This window comes from Taurulus bubalis, assembly GCF_910589615.1.
Source record: "Taurulus bubalis genome assembly, chromosome: 7".
Taxonomy (NCBI): domain Eukaryota; kingdom Metazoa; phylum Chordata; class Actinopteri; order Perciformes; family Cottidae; genus Taurulus; species Taurulus bubalis.
Genome location: NC_136595.1, coordinates 14,062,578 through 14,088,781, shown reverse-complemented (window position 1 = coordinate 14,088,781; position 26,204 = coordinate 14,062,578). Strand labels below are relative to the sequence as shown.

The following is a 26,204-nucleotide window of genomic DNA, read 5'->3' as shown; positions in this document are numbered from 1 at the left end:
CGTTTCCTTCCATATATGAAGCCTTTCTGCGCATTCTTGTGCATCACAGGCGGTTTGTGCACATACACACACACACTCACACGTACACATTAGAGAAGAAAACAAAACCAATTAGTTTGTACCACTCAAACACATCACTGAAGCTCCCGGGGCTCGTTGGGCCAATCAAAGACAACAATACTCCGATGCAGGCGAGGCCCTGTAGAGAGCTGTAATCCGAGTAGCTGATCAGTGACTTGACGGCACGAGCCAGCAGGGTTCTCCTGAATCTGTATCTCTGACCTCCTAAAAGGGGTCATGGTTGGGTTGAATGTCGCACTCTGCCAGGTGACTGTGTTTCTCATTTTCCTTTATTTTTATTTCCCTCTCCTTTCATGGGCCCTCTTCTTCCATACTGTTTGTCTGTGTCCTTCCCCTTCTGCTTGTTCATATTTCTTCTGTTTTATTCACCCTGTTTCTATATCGTTCCATCTATCCCTCTGCCTGTTTCTCTCCTTGCTCGTCTTTCTTTTCATCCTGTAAGCTGATTGCTAGTGAAGATGGAAGTTATGCCCGACCCTGTGCTGCCCAGCCAGCCTGATAATAAAGGGCTGAGTGTGAGAGAGAGACAGTCCCTCTGCCTTATCCCCACTAGACAGGCCAACAAGAGACACAGCCAAATCAGAATAATGAGAAGCACACTGGCATGGACCGACTGGAATGACACACATACTGGCACGTGAACACACACACACACACACACACACACACACACACACACACACACACACACACACACACACTCACACTCACACACTCTCAGTCATGGCATTTCAACAGTCTGCCTATTTGTTTGTTTGTCTGTCTGTGTTTATGTCTGCTCGGTCATCTGTATTTTCCTGTTCTGGCATGATGATTTCAACTTGAGAATCTCACTTCTCACTCTGCCCTTTTGTCTAAATCCACGGCGATCGGAATGTTGGTTGCAGAAATAGCCTGCTCCCTGCCGATCTGCTATTTTCACCATTCTTGAAATCCCACAGCTGTGAATTCCTCTCGCTGTTGGGTTACTATCAAGCCTGGATTATATTCTGAAGACTAATGATCTGCCCTAATCAGCAGTGAAAAGTGTGTTTGCTTCTCTGTGTTTTATGTCTCCGTAAGAATGCGTAGTGTGAGCGTGCATGTCGGGGTTCTGCATGTGATTAGATTGTACAAGCGGTTTACTCACAAGACAAGCTTCATTTAACCTGATACACACACAAACTATAAATTCCCTTTCATCTTTAGGTCTCTCTATGAGCAACATATTCCTTTTGCAAGTTTCGTAGATGTTTTCTCTTTTCATAGTTTCTCTTCAAATGGACAAACAAACCAACATTGCATGTCTGCTAATTTTCCTGTTCAGTGAATTGCCAAATATTAATATGCAGGCATTCATTTATTCTGGTGATGGACATTAGAAGCTGTTTTTAAATCATCTTTCTAGAATCAAAGAGAAAATTATTTTTAATATTGTTATTCATATTCCTACCAGCTGCTTTCCTCTGAGCATGTAATTCCGTTTATAAATACACTCTAACCTAATTTATTATCATGGTTGATTGTGTATCATCAGATTAAATGAGTCAGTATCTTGTTCTTCTTTGAAACACATCACCAGCTCACCAAATATATCACATCGAGTCTTGCATGATTAAGTAATTCCACACACTGGTGGGTCTCAGCGAGCATGTGTAATTACATAATCATGCTAGACTGTGTGTGATATTTCCCAATAAATGATTGTTGTATTGCATCCATCATTTACATAAACATCTGCATGTGAACTTCTCTCTTTATCTCTCTGTATCTTCCGCTTGAGGTTCAAGTTGTGGAAGAGGCGAGTGGGTTGTGGCGGGTGGATTGGGGGGGAACTTATCATCACTCCCTGGCTGTGTTACAGTCTGGAGCCGTGCAGACCTGCCACTCTGAGCCAAAAATACATCTGGCAAGAGAGGACAATGGAGGGACAAGGAAAGATGGAGACATGAGAAAGGGAAAGAGAACGAATGAGAAAGGTGACTGTGGGTGGAGGGATGCAGAGACGGAGTGGAGAGTGGAGTGTTGCCTAGTGTACTGTACTGTGCGCTCCTTTCCCCTTTTCTTGGCATCATCCGGAGCATGAACATTTCTTTAATCACAGCAGAGAAAGCAGAGCGGAGCCGAGTGGAGGACGTGTGTCACACTGCTCTGTCTGCTCACATCACCCCTCCACCCCCCAACATTGCCATGTCTCCGGCTCTCCACATATCACCATCTCTCTTTTCCCTCCGCCCTTTCTCCAACTCTGCTCACCCATAGGCTGATTATAAGAAGTGTTCACCTTATTACTCTCGTGCTCTTTTCTTTCCCTTGCTCACCTTTGTTCTCTTTCCCTACCTCTTCAACCAGCACTGTCTCCATCATTCTTTTGCTTGTCTGTGTCACTGTGTCATTTGTTTCTTTCCCTTCATTGCCCCTCTCTCTCTCCCTCCCTCTTTTCTCTTCTTGCTCTGGATGGATGGAGACTTTTTGTTTACTACAGGGAATGCTGTTCCTGCCTTATTGACCAACCAACAGGAAGGAATCTCAGCCAGAGATGAGCCTGGGATGCTTGTTTTTCTGACTGCCAGCCATGTCAGCCTGTCAGGCGTGTGTGTGTGTGTGTGTGTGTGTGTGTGTGTGTGTGTGTGTGTGTGTGTGTGTGTGTGTGTGTTGTGTGTGTGTTTCACACATGGGTTGTTGTCATCACAGACTGAGGGGTTGTTTTGACATGTCACCCAGCTTTGTCACAGTGGAGGACAAAACCGTCTCATTAGGTCCACCCTTACAAAATAGGGCTTCCAAATATGGATTCAACCGTTTTGTTTTAATTGGTGGTGAAAGAACAGTGGAATGCACAACTCATGACATGAACCTCGGCTTTTTATTTTTTATTAGCTGATGAGGTTGTTTGATATATGTTGTATATTAAGTCTGCAAAAAGATTCAACGATGAATGATTTTCACTTTTGGATTAGGAAGGGTGACCATGGAAGCCCTTAAAGTGACAAGTGTCACCGACATGTCTTCTGTTTGCCTTTTCTTTCTTTCTCCATGACATGTCTTTTTTTTTCTTCTCCCACAGCAATTGAACCACCCCAACGTGATAAAGTACCATGCGTCTTTTATTGAGGACAATGAGCTGAATATAGTCCTGGAGCTAGCCGATGCAGGGGACCTCTCGCGTATGATCAAGGTAAGGAACTCTCCACAACAACAAACCCCCGATAGCACTCTTGACCAGACTGCTGTGTGGTCATATTATACTACAACACTCAACCACAAGAGCAATACAAGACACAGACTCAACTGACTTTCTTTATCACATAAACCAAAATACAGTGTGTTGTTGTTAAAAGGGGTAATTCTGGTATATCTAATGTATGACAGAATAATCGGTTCAACTCCATACCACACATTTGGTGTCAAAAGGAACGCCAGCATGGAAGCAACAAACTGCTGACGTGGGCTTTAATAACTGAAGGAATGGTGGCAGGAAGTTTGTGGTTGTTAACGGCTTTTCACTACCTGGACACTGAGTCAATCTGAATCATCCATTCCTTACTGAATCAAAAAAACACCTAATATAATGCCTCCGGCAAGCCCTTTAATCCCAGCACTCTCTATGGACTATGAGAGGGAAGTTGTTAAGAATCAGGCAATGATTAATGGTCATAAAGTTCCAGCATGTGTTGTATGTAGGGGGTATATGACCAAATAGTGAGCATAATTTATCTGGCTTTAATTAAACTAGAAGTACTTGCCACAAAAGCTGTCATCAGCTTTTCATCTTGGCTAGATCTACCTCAGATAAGACATGTAATCATTTCTCTGGTTCTAAATAATCATTGAGTCAAAATGTATGCAATTGTATATTCAAATTGAGGACGAAATTAGTGACTTTGAGCCACATGAATGTGTTGAGTTGACCATGTCTTACGCCTAAGTCAACAATGTTTTTTTGCGGAGGGATGTTGTTGTAATTGGAGCAGAAGCAACAGGCTCACCCTGTTAGTCATCCTTGAGTTAGACCAAACCCCAAGTTATTATATAAACCTGCCAGTATAACAAATGTGTGGTGTGCATGTAAAAACCTGGTCTTCTTCTACCATGCATAAATGATGCCGCAGTGTTGTATCGGCACAGCTCGACAACCTGTTTGCAGTCATACTCAGCAGCTCCACATCCACACAGTTCAACACAGCAAATTAGGAGAGGCGAGGATTAGCGGTACAAGAGAGTGAACATGGCAGGCTCAGCACACACACTTGCACCAGTGTATCTGACACACAGAGACTGAATTTATACATATGGCATACTGTGTATAAGCAAAGAATGTGCAGACACAACCACATAAACACACACTAACGCAGATGTTCAGAGATGCACTTTACAAAGATGTATCAAGGCAGCCTGAAGAGGTAGGATAACAAACCACTGAGCGTCACTGCTATCTTAGCTAAGCTACCGAGGATGCTGTGAGCATTCAGACTGTGTCATCTCCTTATGGCTACTGACAAACACACACACACACACACACACACACACACACACACACACACACACACACACTCTCTTCTCACCATTTGTCTCCTTCACAGTTCAAAATGATTTGTGTGTCTAATGTAACAGTGGCGGTCCAGAGGTGCGTGCCATGGATTAGCCCCCCTTCTTGGGCTGTAATGTGAAGTAAACACATTTGAACAGTGTACCATATGTAAAACAGAACCCCCCACCCCCCAATGCATGAATTTAACATTTTTTATTCTTTTTGATTTCTTGTCCTCCACGCTGCTCTCTTCTCCTTTTCCTCTCCCGCCCTCATTCTCTATTACTCTCTCTCTGACCATCTCAGAATTCAAATGAAATCAAATGGTCCTTGATTTGCATGCACTTACAGAATATTGCATGTGCAGTGTTTGCTGTTAAAGGCATGGAGAGGAGGGTGGTGGCGGTGTTGGTGGGCGTCTATGTGCTCCCCCATTGACATCAAACAGTCCTCTGATATGGAAATAGGAGGGCAAGGGAAGAATGGCTTCTCACTAAGGCTTTGTTTGCATGTAGGCCAAGGTCTATCCCTCCCTCCCTCCATCTATCTTTCTCTATCCCTCTCTTTCTCTCCTACCTTCCTTTTGTTTTCTGTATCTCTTACCATCACCGACAACCTTTCTTTTACTCCCTTCCATCTGTTGTCTCCCTCTCTTTATTTTCTCTCATTCTGCATTCTGTCTCTTGCTTTATGTCTTAATGTATATTTGGGGACCTAATCTCCTCCTTGACTCCTGACCACACTAGAGATATTATTGTATTTCTATCTTAGATAACCTATCTTACATCTACCTTCTATATATTGAATTACTATATATTGTCATAAATAGTGTAGCCTCATTAAGACACGCCAAAGAGAGAGAGAGACACACACACACACACACACACACACACACACACACACACACACACACATTACATGCATTGACTTTGCATGTAATCACAAAATGAAAAGCAGAACAAGTCATAACACAAAATATAGATTTGCCAGGTCAAACAAACAACAACCAATCAAGCAAATCTTATTTTTTATAACTGGTTCGAAACCGATCCTAACAACACAAGCGTCATAAAAAAGTTGTTGTTTTATTTTGTTGAAATAGAGGTTCCTGACAAAGTCCAAAAGCCTTGATGCAATAAACATATGTATGTGGTTCTTTTATGCATTAAAACGGGTCGGTGCCGACCCGTTTTTCAGATGGTGTCACGTCCCCTCAGTCCCCTCAGTAGCAGCCAATGGGCCGAAGTTGAAACTCTTGTCATCACTGTGGCTTCTCTGGATTGAACCCCACTCTTGATGATTCAGAACGACTCACTCAGCCATCCAAAAGGAAAAAATAAACTAAAATCAACTGGAACCACTATGCCACTGAAAGCTGTACCTAACAAAAGAGCTAAATGCCAGATGGGAGAGTTTTGGAAGCTACCACACATTTCTTCTCTCTGTGCCTAAGAATGCATGTGCTTTCCATTGAAGGCCAGAGAGAAAATGAGACGAAGCTCGGTTAGGCAAAGGACGGGTCGAGAGGAGAGCGGTCTGGGTTGCATTAGCAGCCGAGTCAGAGCTGGGGACGGGCTGGATGCCGTATAAACACACACAGACACAAACACTTTGCAACCATCTTAAAATTGTATTATGTGCCACAGAAGACCTTTTCCCACTCCTACTAAAAAAAATGTTGTGCCTTCTTTCAGGTATGCTAATGTTGGTTTTATTTTCTGATTTGGTATGTGTGTGTTTGCTTTTACTTTCCAGCACTTTAAGAAACAGAGGAGGCTCATCCCAGAGAGAACAGTGTGGAAATACTTTGTCCAGCTCTGCAGTGCGCTCGAACACATGCACTCCCGGAGAGTCATGCACAGAGGTAGCACACACACAGACACACACACACACACACACACACACACACACACACACACACACACACACACACACACACACACACACACACACACAGTACATACGCATACACCCACACACATAACAATACAAAGAAAGTGGCTTATTTGTTCATTGCAAATACAAGATAATCTATGTTATCTCATCAATCTGGGGAAGTTTTAAACCATGAGGAATGTTTAAAGTTTGGCCTTAAAAATACGCTTAAACCTCAAATAATGGACAATCTATCTCAAACAAGTTTAAAGTGTCTGTAAGTATTTTTTTTAATAGTATACCAATTTAAACTGAAATCAATGGATGTCTGGAAGGTGGGAAAAGCGTCTTAAGAAGTTGTTGTATACAACGAGTGATCGGCCGTGTTGCATATGACAGAAGGCTTAAATGTAGGTGTTACACAACACATAGACCAGAGAACACAGTGTTTATGGGCCCACATGCTTTTAGTAGGGCCAAGTCAAATCAAGTCCTGGATCCATGCGCAAAGGCTGCAACGCACGCACGCACGCACACGCACGCATGCATGCACGCACACACACGCAAACACACAGGTGGCGTACTTCCGTTCGGCTGACTCTGATTAGGGCGCAGGGACACTAATGAACCCTGGGCTTTGCGCTTTAATGACCACTTAACAGAGACCGCCTATTCAAAAGACGCTTACAGTTATATTCGAGCAGTAAATTTCAAAGGCTGACGTGGGTCACATTAACATTACTTTACAAAATGCAACAGAAACTGTTTGCTTACACTCACACACTGAAATTAATACATTAATTTGACACTTCATGCATGTAATACAGTCATGTTTTCTGAAGCTTTCCCACGTTTATCACAGTGGACACACATCATTTGTTTATAATCATATCTCTATTCTGTCATTAATGTAACATTAGCAATTTAAACAATTCTTTAGATTTCATACGCGACCAATCGCTCTCTTCTCTCCAGATATCAAGCCAGCCAATGTTTTCATCACAGCTACAGGAGTAGTGAAACTAGGAGACTTGGGACTGGGCCGATTTTTCAGCTCCAAAACCACCGCTGCTCACTCACTAGGTAAGTTACTACAGTCTATACATACTGTGTGTAAAATACACATGTAAACGCACACTCTTCCCTTACGAGCCTACAAATGCGCACACAGACACTTAGACTCAGCGGTCCCCAGTAATCACCCAATGTTTGATGTGTTTCATTAGGCATGGTGAGCCCCGAGCCATGTGTCATGTAGTCATGCTGCCTGGCCACGTCTGTGCCCAGCCCCTTCATAGGCCACTTAGCCACTTCCTGTTTCCTTGACCTTTGAACCTAACACAGTTGAAGACAGGGTAGAGGCCTTCGACACAGCTCTGATTGTGACTATGTACCATAAAGCAAGCCAGCAAACTTTACAATCACTGTTACTGTTGGCATTGATGGGTGTGTTTGTCACTTGCAGAAAATAAATCATGTAACAATTTTTTTTTCTTCTTCAAAGAAGTGAGAATTGTCACCCAAACTAATTAAGGCTAGTACATTTGGCTTAGTTTAAGAAATATAAGTGTACTAAACCAGAGACTGTACACAATTGACCAACCAAATGGTACCACGCGTTTAACTGCATTATTTAACTCTTATGGTGTTTAATGTCTGTGGGCCTTTTACTGTAAATCTTTAGGAGTCAAGCCTGTAACCTCAAGAAGAGTGTGAAACAACGTTTCAGTTACAAAGAAATAGACACTTGTACCACTTACTGACCAAACCTTTCACTTGCCTCTCTTTATAGGAGACATAGGGTTTAACACGAATACACACAGAGACTCACATACACACATCTACCTTAGTTCAAGGGTGTTCTGGTGTTTAAATCACAAATGTAGCTATAAAGAATTTGTTAACAGCCTGTTCCTACCAGCCTTCATCACTTTGAGTCCGACTAGAGGGCTAATTGTTACAAACTGGTGTTTGAAATGAATCCATTATAATACTTAATACATAATACTTTCCAGATATAATCAAATCTATGGTATCAGAAATTGATGCATTATGGTCTTTGTGTAGAATTTGATCAAATGTGGGAGTGATTTGCTGTTAAAACATGAAGTTAAAACATTGATCAAGGAACAATTTATAAACCGCCAACATGTCTTGAGAATTGAGGACAGACTTCCTAATAGCAGCATCAGTGAAAAATGCCCCACAAAAAAAAATCTGCGTTTCTTTTTCATGTTAATGTGTTCCATCAATCACTGACTGTTTTTTAAGTTGAACAACAAAACGTTTCTGGGCAGTAAAATTGTCGAGAAATTCCTCCTAAGATATGCACAATGACACAAGACTAATATAATAGTCATTGTTTCAGGTCAAATCACAAGAGTCCGACACATCTAACCAGTAATTCCCCTAATTTTTGTTTTGGTTAAACTCCTTTGGCAACACAGGAGCGAGCAGTGGTTTTACCTGATTTCGCTGCTGAATCAGTTTGACACCCTGGTTCTGTCATTCAAATGCATTTTGTAAACCTTTTTTGTTTTTCAAAATATTAGTTCATATTTATTCAGGCAGTGCAGTTTGTGACAATGTGAGCTTCGTGGCAGCTCTGACAGCTTGACGGAGTAGCCGCGGGGGGCGAGGCTTAGCGAGGGGTCAATTAGTATGTGATGCCTGGTCTATATAACACAATAAAAACACACACTAACAGGTACACATTTGCATACAATACTTTTTTGTACATATTCTGATCATTTTAGCTGGCCTCCTTTCCTTTGTCTTGGTGTTTTTTGTTAATAGTGTTGAAATTAAACTCCTGAGTTCACTATAAGCCGTTGCATGTCACAGTGAAATGTGGCACAGATTATTATCATGGAGATGGTTACACTGTGCCATCAAACGTCCCCTCAGTTGTTTCAGCTGCTTCATAGACGAATATAAAGGTTGTCATTCACACAGTGGCACTTCCCTATGTCAAACTGTTATTACCACAAACAGCATGCTATTCTCAGCCTCTGTACAGCAGCGGCCCAGCTGTTTTGAGAAGGTGTGAATCACATGATCAGCTCAACATTGGCCCGATCAACGAAACAGCTTGCAGTGATAGCAGAGTCGGGTAAAAGTGTCTGCGATTGCTCATTAAATGTTGAATCCACAGCACCCTCTTTAGGCTGACAGGGGATAGGCAGCCCCACAAGCACACACGGGTCAACTGTAAAAAACTGTCATCATTAATCTAAAGCAATCAAAATCGCTTCAATAATCTCCAGAAAACTACACACATCATAGTGTCATATTGCTTCCAGTGCAGAGTCGATGAGTGAAACAAATGCCTTTGATCTAGAGCAGTCACGTTGGTCCTGAGATCATAAAATGAACTCACCATGAATAGGCATGCAAAGTATGCGGATGAGATTTTGTAATGATACATTTTATATGCACTTCATATCCTTTTAAGAATATTTAAACTTTATAAGGTTGTATCCAGTATATGATCTTGTACTGTAAAAGCAGATGATGTCCCTATAGGTAATGACCTGATGACACAAGGGACTGCTTCATCCCTCCACCCTCTGTCCCTGGCTTTACCCTTGCCATTTCTTTATTTTTTTGTATGTTTCAAAAAGCAGATCTTCTCTCCATCTTTTTCTTTGCCACATATCTTTCTCTCCTGCTGCTGTCCTCAGTCTTGTGCTCACTTCTCCTTCCCTCTGACCCTCCCTCTGGTGCTTTAACTTTTAGAGAGAACGAGAGACAGAAAGGTAGAATGTGCCGGGTGCGAGAGGAGAGAATGTGACACTGGGAAAAAAAGGGGAGAAAAAAAAAGGAAAGTCGAGAGAAAGAAAAGAGTAAGAAGGAGGCGAATAAAGAAAAGAGGGGAAAATATGACAATGTGACAAAAAATGGAGGAGAAAAAGGAAGGTGAGAGAGAGAGAAGAAAAGAAAGAAAGAGTGTGTGTGTGTGTGTGTGTGTGTGTGTGTGTGTGTGTGTGTGTGTGTGTGTGTGTGTGTGTGTGTGTGTGTGTGTGTGTGTGTAATGAGCCCAGCCACCCAGCTGAACAGTAGAGCAAGGTGGTGGAGATGAGATGGAGGTCCAGGCATACAGCCTGTCAGCTCGCAGGCTTTCAACTCAGCCGATCAGCAGCCTGCACACACACACACACACACACACACACACCTCTCTTACTCACTCTTGCACACACTGGGAGACACACAGACTCTTTGTCTCTTATACAGATGTATTCACAGAGACGCATGTGCATATCCGCATGAGCTTGAATTCATCCACACACGCATGCAGAGTAAGATAATCATGCACATTCACGCAGATTTGCAGCGTTCAAGCTGACAAACACTCAGTGACACATCCAGACTCTTAGACACACGGCTGACAAAAATACACACAAGCATGCAAAAGACACACTCTGCCTTTCTTGCTGAGGATGGTTACGTAGGGTAATGGCAGGAGTCAGAGAAAAAGAATAAAAGAACGGTAGTAACAGGAAAGCTGATGTAATCCAATTGGCAGTAATAAGTAGTATAATGTACCTGCAATTAACACCTGTAATGAGAGAGGTGTTAACGATGAGAACCGGGGGAAAGGGAGGAAAAGGAAAGGAGAGGAGGAGGGAGAACAAGATGGATGCAAAAAGACTTCAGGGAGGCTTAGGTTGAAAATAATTATGACTATTTCAACGTGTAGGCCTTTATAAAGTCTTGGTTATCTTATAAAAGCAAGCAAGTCGTGAAACAGAGAGGGGTAGTTGGAGAGCCAAATGGGGGGTGAGGGCTCAGCAGGACATTTAGAAAACCAAGAAAAACATAATGGAAATATGAGGGAATACAGAGAACGCCTTCTGACTGAGATTAAGTCCTTCTGGCTGTGCTGCTGTCTCAAACTTAAAGGCTTATTTGTTAGAACTCGATTGAGCAAAGGTTTCCAAACTCCTGCCTTGGGTCTGAATGAGAAACTAAATCGTTGCCTTTGAGATTGCAGCAGATTCCTGCTCGCTGTTTAAAATACAGCAATTGGTAAAGGAGCATGGATTAGATTAGAGAAGGCTAACGCCATGAATGGAAACTCCCTATCAAAAATGCATAACAGTGTGTGTAAATGCTTGTGTAAAAGCCTTACATTTAAAATTGTTGATAAGGAAATTGCAGCAAGCCTGAATCAATAAATGTATTAAAATGATCACCAATGTTGGTTCATTCAGCAAGGGGTTAGAAGTGTGGGCTTCTTTATACGGAATGGCATCTCACCTCCTATATAACAACGATTACCCTGTTTCCTACAGAATACAGTGTTGTCACAGCCATTCACAATAATGGAAATCAATCCCAACATGACTTTCAATTTATTTGCATGAATAAGTAATGTGCCCTTGATTTAGCATGCTGAAGGAGTCTTAGCCCGGCGCTGCCGCCTTCTTTTACGCCACTATTAGCATAAGAGAGGCTGATTCTTTTTAATCAACTAATAATGAATCTTAGGGGAGCTTGTTCAGACTGCACCATGAGACCACACACACACACACACACACACACACACACACACACACACACACACACACACACACACACACACACACACACACACACACACAGACAACGCACGCAAACACACAATACCAACCTGATGACCAATTAAAACAGCAGTCCCCTGTTTATTCTTCCACTTGCTCTCTCTTGCTTCCTCTCTGCCTGTGCAGATGCTGATTATTTTTGGAATGACAGGTAACACTTCATTATTAAAAACCACACATTTAAGATAAAAGCATTTTCTCTCAACCCAATTAAGTCTTTACCAAAATGAAAAGTGCTAACTTTTATTTCGTTCACATCGACTTCAAATCTAAAAGCCTCCTCTGTAATAGTTTAATTAATTGCGATTATATTAGTTAAGCCTGCCGGTTCTCCAACCTGTGAATGTGCAGAATGGCTCGTGTGTGTGTGTGTATGTGTGCGTGTGCGTGTGCACACATGTGAGTGTGCAGTTACAGTGGTTTCCTACCATTTTACTGCCAGACTGCCATTTTTCTCCTGAGTTCTTTACACCTGAGAGCTGTTCTCACCTACCAACTATTGTAAAAACTCTTCCTCATCGCTCTATCTACCGGTTTCCAAGCACACATTTTGTATATCGGAAGGGAGAAGACTGTTTGGGTTACTACTAAATTAAAAAAGTCCCTTTTCTGTAAGGAAGAAAACAATAAAACAAACATTCATTTGAGTTTACATTCATGTATCCATTTGGCAGAGGCTTTTCTACAAAGCATTGTATAAATTAGATACAGCAGCTTTTTCCAACTTAATTCCTATTCACCCTTACCAGGGCTGGAATTTCATCCTTTTAGGGGTAAAGCTGCTTGGCAAAATGCCAGGGCAGCAAGGCTACCAAATAAAACCCAGCTTTTAAGTCCACAGATGTAATGATGTATTTTGTAAGACACAGGCCAATATAGCTATCAGTGAAACAAATAAATACTTGGTCAGAGCCTGGTTTTTCCAGCTGTTCGTACCAGGCTCAGAAACAAACCCAACTCTGGTTATGTGCGCAGCGTTTCAACCAAGAAGAATACAGAATTTCAACCAAAGACACCGGTGTCTCAAAATGTACGGACAGAAAAGGGGCAGAGAAAAAAATGGCAACATCAGCTGAGGCAGTACGGGCGAGGCATCAGGGCCACTGTGGACAATCGGGACACCATTTTCTGAAGGGCATCAAAACCAAACCGTCCGCCTGTGAAATTCCTGCTGAGCTACGAAAAGATCCCCCTATTTTTTTTTTGGTCCTTTTTCCACCTGTTGTGTTAAATACTATTTAATTCTATCAACTTTTCCACAAGCTAATTTGATGAATGTGTACATCCTCAACTTTAGGGGAAGGAAACAAAATGAGTTTGTGTCATATTGGATTGTACTGATCAGTACTGGATGCAACTGAGAGTGAACATATAGTGCACACTCAATTTCAAACAAGTAGAAAAGTCATAAATCGTATTTAAATAAAACAATGCCATGCTCGGTCATGCATACTCATACTTTAATCAGACTTGGTATTCAGATATGTCATAAAAAAGTTGAAATATGAGGAATTTAATTAGTAATCTAAGTCAAATAGTTGAGCGTTGCAAATCAGTTTTCAGGTTAATAAACAGTATGGATTCCAAGGAGAATGCGAGACGATGTTGATCGTACAAGCGCACACATGGTCACACATGGTCATGTGCAGCGACGCCACCGATGGAGGTTGTACTTCTTCATATTTCAGTAAGCCTCCACTCTCATGTTTGCTTGAGAGGATGTGGAATGTGCAGAGTCTGAGAGCTGCTCAGCACTGGTTAGAGGGCTGGTACAATTTCCATCCTTTAACCATATGTGATTAATACAAAACTTCTGCTGGGTTTGCTTGATAGACTTTTACAAGGGAAAACACAGCAAACAGAAAGCAAATGCAAAAACCAGCCAGTCGGACTCGGCTAAGAAAGCAGCAAATCTCCGAAGCGTCCTGCAGTGTATTATGGACGTGACGTTGAGCTGTGGTTCGTCTTCGTGTCCAATTGGGTGAAGGTCTGATTCTCTGGAGCTCTGCCAGTCCCCATTGCAGTTTGGGATTCTTGAGTTTCCAAACCAGAACCAGAAACTGGCCGACTTTTAAGGCTCCACGCTGCTCCCTGGGCGTACTCTCTGACTACTGTTTCAGATCATTACCAAGTCCCAGTAATCAAAACTGATTTATGCATATTTTGTGTGTGTGAGTATGTCTGCTGTACATATATGTATGCAACGTTGTGGTACTTGTGCAATTGCATGCACTGTATGCATGATGATAACAAGCCTTCTCAAATATAATCTTACTTCAGTTTACGTAGAATTAACAGAGGCAATTCACTTGAAAGTCTCCCTCTAGTTTTCTTTTATTAAACTCACGCTAAAATATGTTGAGTATTTCAACCTCTGAATGTTTCACAGTGTGAGACTACACCTCCATTCCTCACCTGCTATTCTGTTCTGTGTGAGGTGTGTCAGTGATGGTGATGAACTGGAGGAAGCATGGGTTTGCATTGCAAAATGTTAACACTCGCTCTCTCTTTGTCCTGTTCTCCTTTTCTCCCTCCGTCTATCTCTTTCTGTCCTTCTCTTTTGCTCCCTCCCCCTCCTCTCTCGCCCTCCCTCTCTCTCCCTCTGTGTTCCAGTGGGTACTCCTTACTACATGTCACCGGAGAGGATACATGAAAACGGATACAACTTCAAATCTGACATCTGGTCGCTAGGATGCCTGCTCTACGAGGTAAACTATGGGAATATGTGCACACACTGTCACCCTGCAGTCGACTGTAGGAGTGACATGAGAACACATTGGCTCAGACACACACATAAACAAACAAACCATCCTCAATATAACAGAGTACTGTAAGAAAATATATACAAATGCGCCTGCACGTTCCCACATGGTTATACTGTATTGTGTTCACCTCCACTACAAGTCATAATGTGCAAAAAAATACACACTTTAATACAAAGTAATAATATATTAAAATTATATATTATATATTGCTACCTGGATATCCTACTGTTCCTTCCTTCCTTTCTCTGAAGACTCTTTGAGTTAAACTTCTTTAGCCTGGGAACCTGCTGAACGTTGAAAAGCTGGCGAGTGAAGGGAACTGACATGGCCATGTGTTTTAGATAAGGCCACATAGTGACACTGACTAGTTTGATTAGTCGGGAGCAAAACACCAGAGGGCTCTGATGTAGACCACACTGAGTGGAAACAAGCCCGGGAGGAGCACACAGCGGAGGGAACAAAGAGGAAAGAGAACAGTGATAGACATGGATGATAGCAGTCAATCTGATGTTTCACCTTGCCAACCTTGACATGCACTGAATATACACACACACACACACGCCAGACACATACATTTTAAAAGAGACACTGTTGGTCAAGGAAACACCCACATTTCCTTCCCTTTTCTCTCCAAACTCCCCTGAGTTTCTGATCACTTGGGCTGCAATTCAACGCACCAGTGACTACACCTTCTCTCCTGCGCCTCAGGCATAGAGAGGTGGAAAATGTGCAAGAAAGAAGTTGGAGCTCAGCGTGCAGGTCATGGCTGCTCAGAGACCACAGTCCTTCATGCTAATTAGTTCCCAACAATGCACTGCGGCAATGCAGGGCCATGGTTGGCTGAAAGCAGTGGATGCTGTAGGTCACATTCTGATTTAGTACTTTTTATGTGTGGTGAATGTGTGCGTTATCCTACTTAATGTTTAATTAAAAAAAAGTTCTCTAGTTTATGTCACTTCTGTTGCATAGTTTATGCAGGTGTGATGGTTGCATAACCCCACCAGCACAGTATTATTTGATTAAGCTAATTGTAATGGGGTTACATTTGTTAAGGGGAGATTGGCTTGTTTTTTTAATTTAAATTTTAGGTTTAGTTTAAACAAATTGTGACGTCAAATTATATTTGGAGATCCATTGTGCAACTTGATGCCTTACATGTGATGATCAGGTTTGTTGAGGAGGCGATGATAGTACTGAATGTGCAGCCTGAGCATTGTTTGTTTCACAGATTCAGATGGGGCACAGTCCATTGATCTTTTATGACTTTCACCCTTAAGACAACTGTGAGGGGTCACAGCCTGGACTGAGCACAGAGAAAGCAAGATGGAGACCAGGGGTGAGGAGAGGAAAGGGGAGAGAGCAAAAGTGGAAAAAAATAGACCGAGACTTGTTGCTCCCTCAGGAGGTCAGGAGGCAGGGAATAAAGATGCGAGGTGAAAAAGTTTAAGAATCTATATAGGAACAATATAGGAAGCCAGAAAAGGGGAAAGACAGAAGAAGCCTTAGGAGAGAAGGAAAAGAAAGAGGAGATAGAAAGTTAGAGAGAAAGAAAGAGCAGAGGGGGAGAAATGGAAGGGGAAATAACAAATAGCGCGAGCCGGGATATAGATTGCTGGAGAGAAAGAAAAAAAATGGAGGGTGTTCATTCCGAGGGAAAGACGCATAACTCCAGTCATCAGGCCAAGGTGAGCCACGCAAGGAGCCTGTGGAGATAAAGATTTTACAACCTTATTGTTACCAGAGCGGTGCTCACCACTCACGCCATGCATATTCTCTTTGAAGAGCAGACCCTTGCTTTCCTCTCGTCTTGGTAAGAGGGCACCGCAGTGTATTAAGTATCAGAAAACTTGCCTATTTCTCTCAAACTCTCCCCCATTCTTTGCTCTCTTCTCCTGCTCTATACGTTCTCCTCCCTTTTCCTCATTTAACTTGCAGGCATAAGGAATTCACATAGAAATCCCTACCTGATCCCTTTGGTAATCATTGATTTCTTTTTGAACATACAGTAGGGGCTGAGGATTTTGCTAGTGTGTTTTTGTGTGCATGAGTCTGTATCCCAGGGAGTTTGGTTCCGTACGTGTGAAACCGCTCAATTTGAGAGAGCCTGCATTCTTGTTCCTGGGAGTTTGGGTCCGGTCCGAAGGGCCCGTCCAACAATACCTGGCCATTGTTTCTGCGTCTAGCTTCATCTCCCATTCTGTTTGATCCTTTTGTCTTTTTGGCGCACCTCATTACATCACCTGACTCGGCCCTGTGCCCCCTAACCCAATCCGCCTACACCGTGACAAATAGGGATGCTGCAATCGCAGAGGTTGTATCTCAGGGTGATCAGGAAGGTAGAGAGGGAGTTTGGTCACATGCCAGTCGATGAGATTGCGGTCTCTTAGCACTCTCCTCCTGCTCTCAGTCATAACCACCTCATATATTCACATTCACCCCTTAGCTGGGTGTTTTCTGTGTAAAAGAGATGCATTTCACACACACTGTAGGTCTCCAGCTTGTACGGATGTTTTGTGGTTGCCGTGTTTTATATAAAGGTTAGCAGGGGAGGAGAATGTCTTGGAAATGCTTTACTGGAATGTGTCTCCTTCCTGTAGGAGCTCAGCCATCCATACCTCTGACTGTGCCCATGTCTCATGCCTCCTGCCTCATTCCTCTCCCTCCCGTCTTGTTTTGCTGTTGGTTTTATGAGGCCCAAAATGCCGGGTTCTCAGCAGCTGGTGTTTGCATGTTATGAGTTGGCCCTGTGGCTAGCTCTCTGTATGTTTTTGAAATTTGGGAGTGGGGGTTTTGACTGCTGTCTTTGGATAGCCTTGGTTATCCTTTCATCTATTTCATACAGTGTGTGTAGTTTTTGATGCGCTAATGTTCATGTTCCTCCTACCAGCGTTGGAATCGGCCAGTGCCAAATCTAGCAATTTAGCTCGCAATTTATCTACGTCATGTGTGTCTTACTCTTCGTCTTTATAGTTGTTAAATCTTTTCTTATCCATACCTTCCTTCCTGCTCACTCCCTTCAGCTTATTAAAAACATTTAACAGTATAACTTTCAATTCAGTTGTACCTGTGTGAGCCCACTGCACATCCACGTTTTTAAAGTATCTGTTTAATGCAGTAGTTTGACATATTGGGAAATGCACTTATTAACTTTTGTTTTGCTGAGTTAGATGAGAAGAGAGAGAGACTACACTGATATCTGTCCATTAACTATGAAACAGTTCTTGTAAACAAATATACAATGTGTTAATTAGTGAGCTTTAGAGGTGCTTATAGGGGGATTTTATTACCTTCAAACAGAACCGGGCTAGCTGTTTTTGTGCTAAGCTAACAGGATGCAAGCTGTTGCTTAATATTTAGCAGACAGTGACATTGACTTTCTCCCTCAACTCTCAGCAAGAGAGCAGATGTTTATATCCCAAATAAATATAACTATTCCTGTACATTTTACAATTCCAGTAAAACAATTGGTTGAGCTGCAGTGATATCGGAACATCAAAACGCATCCAGCTTTCCTCAAAAGTTCAACCCACTGGAACAATCTGCCACTCTGAAGTCATTCCTCTTCTTCTTATCTTTCTTCCCTCTTTAGTGTGTTGAAGTAGACTAGTGATAACTCCACTCGGTGTAGGTATATTTTTAATGACTGTCCCTACACTGTAACGTATTTCCTTGATTAATATATCATCATAAAACCACATGAAGGATCAATGAGCACATAAAAAAGTAATGCTCTTGCTCACTTGCAGTGTGGGTGCGGGAGGGTTGAAGAGTGAGAAACAAAATATACCTCTGTTTTGCATGTGTCTGTTAACGTTTAGGTATTTTTTTTTTTTTTGCGTGCGTATAATTGTGTATATGTGTGTGTGTGTGTGTGTGTGTTTATAAATGAGAACTTGAGAGAAACCCTGAGGGGGGTGGGGGGAGCTCAAAGAGCTCCTCTTAATTGGCGTACAGGGAGAGAAGCTGGAGGGAGAGGGAGAGAGCGAGAGAGATCAGTGTTAATTACACTGGAAGGCCCCATCCAGACCTTTTACACGGACAGGGATGCTGGCTTTACATGCCTGGTCTGGGCAGAGCTCAGCCTGGCCAGCTGATGAAGAGCCCAGGAACAAAGGAAGGAAGGAGGGAGTGAGTGAGTGAGTAAGTGAGGTTGTGTGTGCGTGTGCGTACGGGCGTGTGTTCTGCCACCAGCAGCTCACACCCCTTAGATAGACAGCAGGCATGCGTGTGCATTGTATGTCTCTCGAATATCAATGAACCACACACACACACACACACACACACACACACACACACACACACACACACACACACACACACACACACACACACACACACCACACACACACCACACACACAGTCTCATACTCACCAGGGCCTCAGAGGTCAGAGAGTGAGTCAATCATCTAACCCATTGCGACGACACAGTCTGAAAAAAGGTGTGTGTGTGTGTGTGTGTGCACGTGCGTGCTGAGAGCAGGGGGCCGGCAGCTGTCAGGGGCTCGGAGCAGCAGGCACTAATGAAGCAGATGAATAGTGCAAAAACTCCCAAATACAAACAGGACAGTTGACATTTTTCATCTGTCAAAAGCAGAAGATGCATGAAAATACGATGGGGTCTTGTTTAACCCTTTGCCTCCTGGTGTCTATAGCTGGCTGATTTTCTTCCTTTTTCTCTGTCTTTCTCACATTCTTTTTTTTTTCTCGCTTACTGAGAACTTTGTTGTTTTAGGAAGCACTATCTAGCCCTCACACAAACCCACACACGTCCACACTACCTGTTTTACACCACTAAAAGTTGTAAATATATTTGTTATAAAGCAATTAAGAATGTTTTCCCCACATGGTCCTTTCCAAGTCATTGATGTGAACTTTTACTGAAAGTAGTCATCATTTTCTGTTTAAGCATTGACCGTTAACACTCATCCATACCGTTTTGAAAGAAAGCCAGCTGAGTCCTCCTGGCACTGCCCTCTAGTTTTTTTGAGAGCTCTCAGTTTGTTTGTTGGAAAGGGAGATTTTTCTAAAAAACTTTTCCTGACCTCACTGGACTGGTGACATATTTATAAGCAGCAAATTGGTGAGTGATTTTAATTGCTGCAGGTTTAGACAATACAAAAAAAGAACTAATAATCTAATTGTTATGTTGATATTGTTGCTGCTTCTGTTGTCTGCAATTTATAAAGGCCAATTATGAATGGAAACATAAGAGGCATTTCTTTTTAAATAGTGGACTGATAATTTGAATGTGTGTTGCTCACTGCAGAATCAAATGTGAAGTCTAAGGTTTGAGATGTGGGGCGTTGTTAGTACTAGAAGAGCATCATTGCTGACACACACAGGAATACACATTTCCTCACACATCTCATCACTGTCAACTGCCTGCTGTGCCAGTCTCAGTTGTAATGGTTGGAGCAGAGGGAGAGGGTGGTCCAAGGGGAGATGGAGACAGGGGGATCCTCTTTACTTTCACATGTGTTTTTCTGAGGATATACTGTATTTATGCAAGTGTTTGATTAAGACTGCGGATGGATGTGTGATGGTAAATCCCGTCCAGAAGAGAGATGGCCCACTGAGAATCTGCTGCCGTCATCTTGACTTCCCACTGGAAGCTGTGACAGAGATCCTGTCAAATTCTGCCCAGTAGGGAATAAGATATGTTCTGTCTCTGCACCATCAATGTTTTACACTTTTTTTTTTGTGAAGATAGAAATGAAGAAGACGCCTACAAGTGGATGATGTGCTTTGAGGTTTTGGGGCGACGTCAAAGGGTTACATTTGTAGCCAAATGCCACAAAGGGAGGCTTGATTTTAGTAACAGTTTAATAATAGTTATCGTGACTTTATGGTCAAGCTGACGAAGAGGCTTTTTGACAAATTACATTTTGTCTTGACTTCCTCAAGCTTTAAGTGGTTCAATGTGTGTGTCTCTGTAACTCAGAAGAAGGCAACTGTTTGCAAAAGAATGCTAAGACATCACCTCGAGTTGTCCTCGGTTTCTGTTAATATACTCATATACTCCAATGCACAGGATAGCCTGCCCCTATTATAACCAAAATACAGCTTTTATTCTGTTATTCTGCCTCTACTTCCTTTATGGTCCTATTTTCATAGAAATATATATATATAGCCTGATATTGTTGGAAGCTGGCGCATTCACACTAACCTGCTGTATTCTGTATGGAACAATTCCATTTGTATACATATGTGGACACATTGTTCTTAACTTTTTTTCACACCAATTAACAGACTGTCAAACACATACTGTACATTCTCAGATAATTGTGGAAGGACCCCGAGGGGGAAAAGAAGTCAAAATAATATTGTGTAAAAAACAATGCAAAAAAAATAACACTATAATTTTTCTTATTTTGTCCTTTTATAACAATGCCTGTTTTTTGTTCCAATTCATAACGATATGTCTGCTATTAATTAACCCAGCCAATGTTTAAAAACAATAATCAACATGTTTAAATTTGATATCCCCCATAGTACTGAAGGAAAACTGTGAGAAGAACAGAAACCTATGAGTAACAACTGTCCATCAATGGCTCTAGTTCCTGTTTCACATTGTTCAGAAGACACTTCCTCTCTTCTGAGGTTTTCAAAGATCTCAGAAAATCTATCTGCTTAAAACAGGCATTTAATATCGTTTTTACACACATTCTGAATACATATTCGACTGTGCAAGTTGAGGCCTTCTTCTGCCCAGAAATACCTAATAAAAAATCTGATATGTTAGTGATCCACTTACTGCCTCTTCCTATGTAATACTATGTAAATAAATGAAAACCAAGTCAACACGCTACCACATCTCCGAGCAGCTCATCATCATCAACAGTGACAGCCATGTTTATTTATTATTAGTTAAGTTATTTGGCCCAACACATAAGCCTAACGCAGTATTTATTTTCAATAGCACTGAATCAGAAACACAATAAGAATGAGTGTGCTTGTTATGCAAGCCTGCTGCTGGCTTCGCCTTGCGCATGCACATTTAAACAATAAGAAGTGAGTCAGTCACTAACCCTGCTAGAAATGGCATGCTATTTTTCTATTCTTAGACAGGCTGGAGGGATTCTTCACCTATTTCCACTCAGCAAAAGTCTCCTTATCCTTTCCACTCGTCCTTACCATTCCCATCTGCACCTCCTCTGCTCTGCTTTCTTGCATTTGTTTTCCAGAGGATACAGTTTTCTCGCTGCTCCAGCAAACTGAAAAATTCTCTCCTCTCATATGCCAGCACCCCTCTCCTCACTTTCTGCTCTTCTTTTCACAACTATGTGTCTCTATGTCTCTATATCTCCAAGTTTTGGAAGCAGTGCTGCAGAAAGGGCTAGAGGAAAACCCATAAGCTAAGAGAGCTCTCATGGATTTTTCTGTTTTGGTGCACTTGAATTTTGGACCACTGCTCATTCCTCAACAAAAAAACATAAATAAGTGTGTGCGGATTTGATATGTACACAAAACTTTGGACATACAGTGTATCGACTTGTTGTTGTCTTTATTTGTTTCTCACACCCAGCTTTTATCAATAAGTCATATACCTCGATAGCAGTGTACCTCGCAGGTTCTACTCTTAACATACTGTACAGTGTCTTCTCTGTAGCCCTTGCTGAGATTTTGACTGAGTGTTTTGAAGTTTTTACTTTGCTCTCTTACACCCTGTCCTTTTGTCTTTCTCTCCATTTCCTTTCCCTGTTCCCTTGTATCTTAACATTTCAGATGGCAGCCCTGCAGAGTCCGTTCTATGGGGATAAGATGAACCTTTACTCCCTTTGTAAGAAGATAGAACAGTGTGACTACCCTCCTCTTCCCTCAGATCACTACTCAGAGGAGGTAAGTACTGTAACGGTTGCCTATTAATGCCATGGTAAGTAGATATGGACCTGCTCGGTGTTTTAAAATGACTCACGGAAGTCTTGACTCCTGAACTCCTTCTATAAGAAAATTAAAAATATGTCTTAATATATTTTAAGTGAGCTATACTGTTTTAAGCAGTGGTGGACAGTTTCTCTTTCTCTTTGCCAGTTTGCAGATTTTTTACTTGTGTTAACTATTAAAGTTTTTTTTTTCTAAATAAGTGAAATCCACCCAGCTGTCTGAGCAGCAGTACACTACAGTATGATATTGCTCCGTGATCAAAAGACCGGCTATGATTCTACCCGTTTGAAAATTAAATGCACATATCAAAAGCATCTGGCCATGCTACAAAGTGGGGTGAAACTAAATGGGCTGGAGTGTCATGTTTCCCTAACTAAACGTTAGATCATCTGCTGTAGTTCTGTGTTGACTTACCCATGCACACAAATGTAATGTAGTCGGGCTGCGGTTAAAGATCGCCTTATTGCTGATTGCCGGTGACGTGTGTATGCATGCGCATGGCTTTGTGTTTGCATGCCCTTTTTGTGTGGGTGGCATTTTTTCCCCCAACGTTTCTGTCTTTTTCCTCTTAAAAACATTATATCAAGTGTACGCACATGCAAAAAATCAAACACTGGCTCAAAGGCGTACACACTGCAGGTATTACATCCATTAAGCAATGACGATGTGCTTTCTTATGGGCGGACTAAGCTTTGTGAGTTATGGCAAATTGTATAGTCCATGCAATATCAGAAAAAATGTGGAAAAATGCCCAGGATAAGTTTTTAGAGCCTGTGTTGACATCTTTAAATATTCCCCCCTCTAATTAACAGTCCAAAATGGGAAGATATTAAATGTGCAATTATGTAAATCTGAGACCAACAGCACAACCTGACATTTGAGAGCCTGAAACCAGAAAATGTTTGACATTTTGTACTTTAACAATCGATTGTTGCCAATTACTTCTCAAGTCAATAAATCTATTTCGTCAGCTCTAAATTAAATATATATATATATATATATATATATATATTACATCACAACTAACCTTTTAGAAATTTCAAATATTTAAACTATTTATGCTTTTTGGAACTGTATGAAGGTCCATCAGCAGACTTTTGAAACCTGCTGAGTAGTTTAATCCAATACATTAAACATCAAAGTGTGCAATATTCTTTTGGTAAAGTTACATTGTTGTTGTATTGGTTTTATTTACAGTTGAAAATGAATGGAAACAGATGGCTGTACATAAGATGGAGACAAAAATACAGACACTAAATCAAAGACTGTAACAAAACTGCATTAATTACATACCTGTATTTACATGCTATTTAGTTGTGGGGCTTAAGCCTGGAAACACTGTTATGGTCCTTAAGGTAAAAGAAAAGTGCTCAACCTATTTAGTCCTTTATCTCCGTGCCTTTTGCTCTACTATCAGAGTAACTGCATGCACAAGTCCACAGTGGCTAAGTTGAATTTACTATCATTATTCATGTCTCTATAAATATAAACCCTGATTAGAGGCTTTAATATTCTGTGGTGTTTACTTCATTACGTTCATAAAGGCTAATTGCGAGGTGTCTCAAGCCTCTGCAGTGTCTATGTGTGTGTTTTTGTATGTGCAAGAGCAATTGTGCAAGTGTATATTTTGCTACAAGAGCTCTCTTTCTACACACACACACACACACACACACACACACACACACACACACATGCACGCCCCACGCTGAGCTCCTGCGTTGCCCCACATGTCACCCCCATCCAGGAGAAAGGGAGACAAAGCGAAAGAGAGAGGGAATGATAGAGCGAGAGACAGGGCGATGGAGAGATGGAGATGAGGGGGGTGCCTGCAGCGCCTGTCTGGATGTAAACAATGCTCCTGAAGGATCGGCAGCAAACTGTCAGCTGCTCATCTTTGTTGTGTCATTTAACCATCTCCATCTATGCTCCCCCCCATGCCTCCCTTCACCAGCTCCTACCCCCCATCTCCCTCCATCCTTCCACCTGACACTCCCCCCTCCCACTCGCCATGCAAAGAAGCGCATGAATATTTTACATATCTGCATCCCCCCCCCCCCCCCCCCCCCCCCATATCTCCATTCTGTGGGACTAATTCTCAGACTGTCTGAATTTGCATCTTTCTCTCACTTTCTCTCTCCCTCTCACACACACAAACACAGAGGCTGACGAGAACTCGTCCAAGCCTGTGCCACGCAACAGCGGCCAGGAAGTCGGCAGACAGTTACCATAGCGACCTTGCGTAGATGTTTTTTTTTTTTTTTTTTGCTTTCCTCTCCATCTTTTATTCTCTTCTCTTTTTTTAATGATGGCGGTGGCTGTTCCGCCTGCGAGCCTGTCTATCTATCTGCTCCAATCAGCCGCTTCGCTCGGCTTCAAGTGTAAGCGCTGTCTCCGGATGGCAATGGAGTGGCAGCGGTGTGTGTGTGTGTGTGTGTGTGTGTGTGTGTGTGTGTGTATGCACGTGTGTGTGGCTCAAATATACGTGGATAGAGAAAAATAAGTGATTAGTGCGCTATCACAGCCTCGCGTCATTGTCTCGGCTCGATTACTTGTTGCCTTATTATTGCTTCAGACTCCATCAGAGCTCATCTAGAGGGCATTAAAAGAGGTTTCTTCATTTCTGGAGCTGCTCTTTTGCAGTTCGGTCTCACTAGAGTGTCACTGACTGTTTCATTTCTCTCTCTCTCTCTCTCTCTTCCTCCCAACCAACAACCCTCCTGTCCCTCTCACCAGCTGAGGAACTTGGTAGATATGTGCATCAACCCTGACCCCGAGAAGAGGCCGGACATCACCTACGTGTACGACATTGCCAAACACATGCAGAACCTGACACAGGGCAGCTAAGCCCAGAGTCTCACACGTATAGCTTGCAGAAGTCCTCCCCACTTCTCTCCTTGCTTTTCATGCTCGACTCGTACACATCTGTCTGCTTTTATACAATTTAGCTTATTGTGATAAATAGTATGTGGAACAGATTTATTTTCAAGGTGATCCAGTTTTCAACATGACTGACATCCAAATCTTCTGCCCTAGGATAAAGATTATAAAGATTATTCTTTTTTATCAGATGGACCTCTAATTCCTTAGACTTCAATATTGTTACAGGACTGAATATCAGTGTTTTGTAACTCGCTGATGTGTTATTTGCTATGGCTTTAAAATGCATGTCTTCTGTATTTCCATGTAGGAGAGTAAAGCTGCTTTGAGCAGATGCTATTTAAAGCAGATATACTTTGAGAATTGGAATTTAAAAATAATGTTTAAGGGAAGGTTACCTGTTCCCTATCCTCAAAACAGTTAATCAGGACAAATTTCAGGAATATATAAAAAATATATGACCTTTTTAGAGTTTGGTCGGACTCATGAGACCTATGGTCACCAGCAAAAGGAACAAAAAAAGACAATGAAAACTGAGAACAATAGTTAAATTGGAGTGATGAGATTTGAGTGATTTAAGAGTGATTTTGATGGTTCGAGCGTTGTTGTGTTGCACTTTTACCCTGGTAA

At 42.0% G+C, this 26,204-nt stretch overlaps 1 protein-coding gene across 1 annotated transcript in view; it reads left to right on the top strand.

The window, feature by feature from the left end:
• Positions 1-25,541, top strand: part of nek7 (NIMA-related kinase 7) — a gene marked incomplete at its 3' end in the record, with an annotated part of 51,869 nt that extends 26,328 nt beyond the window's left edge. Inside the window, exons 5-10 of the mRNA XM_079221010.1 lie at positions 3,128-3,238; positions 6,347-6,455; positions 7,442-7,549; positions 14,662-14,756; positions 22,539-22,652; positions 25,431-25,541. Of these exons, the coding sequence (XP_079077136.1) occupies positions 3,128-3,238; positions 6,347-6,455; positions 7,442-7,549; positions 14,662-14,756; positions 22,539-22,652; positions 25,431-25,541 (648 nt within the window). The remainder of the gene's footprint in view (positions 1-3,127; positions 3,239-6,346; positions 6,456-7,441; positions 7,550-14,661; positions 14,757-22,538; positions 22,653-25,430) is intronic.
• Positions 25,542-26,204: the final 663 nt, after the last annotated feature.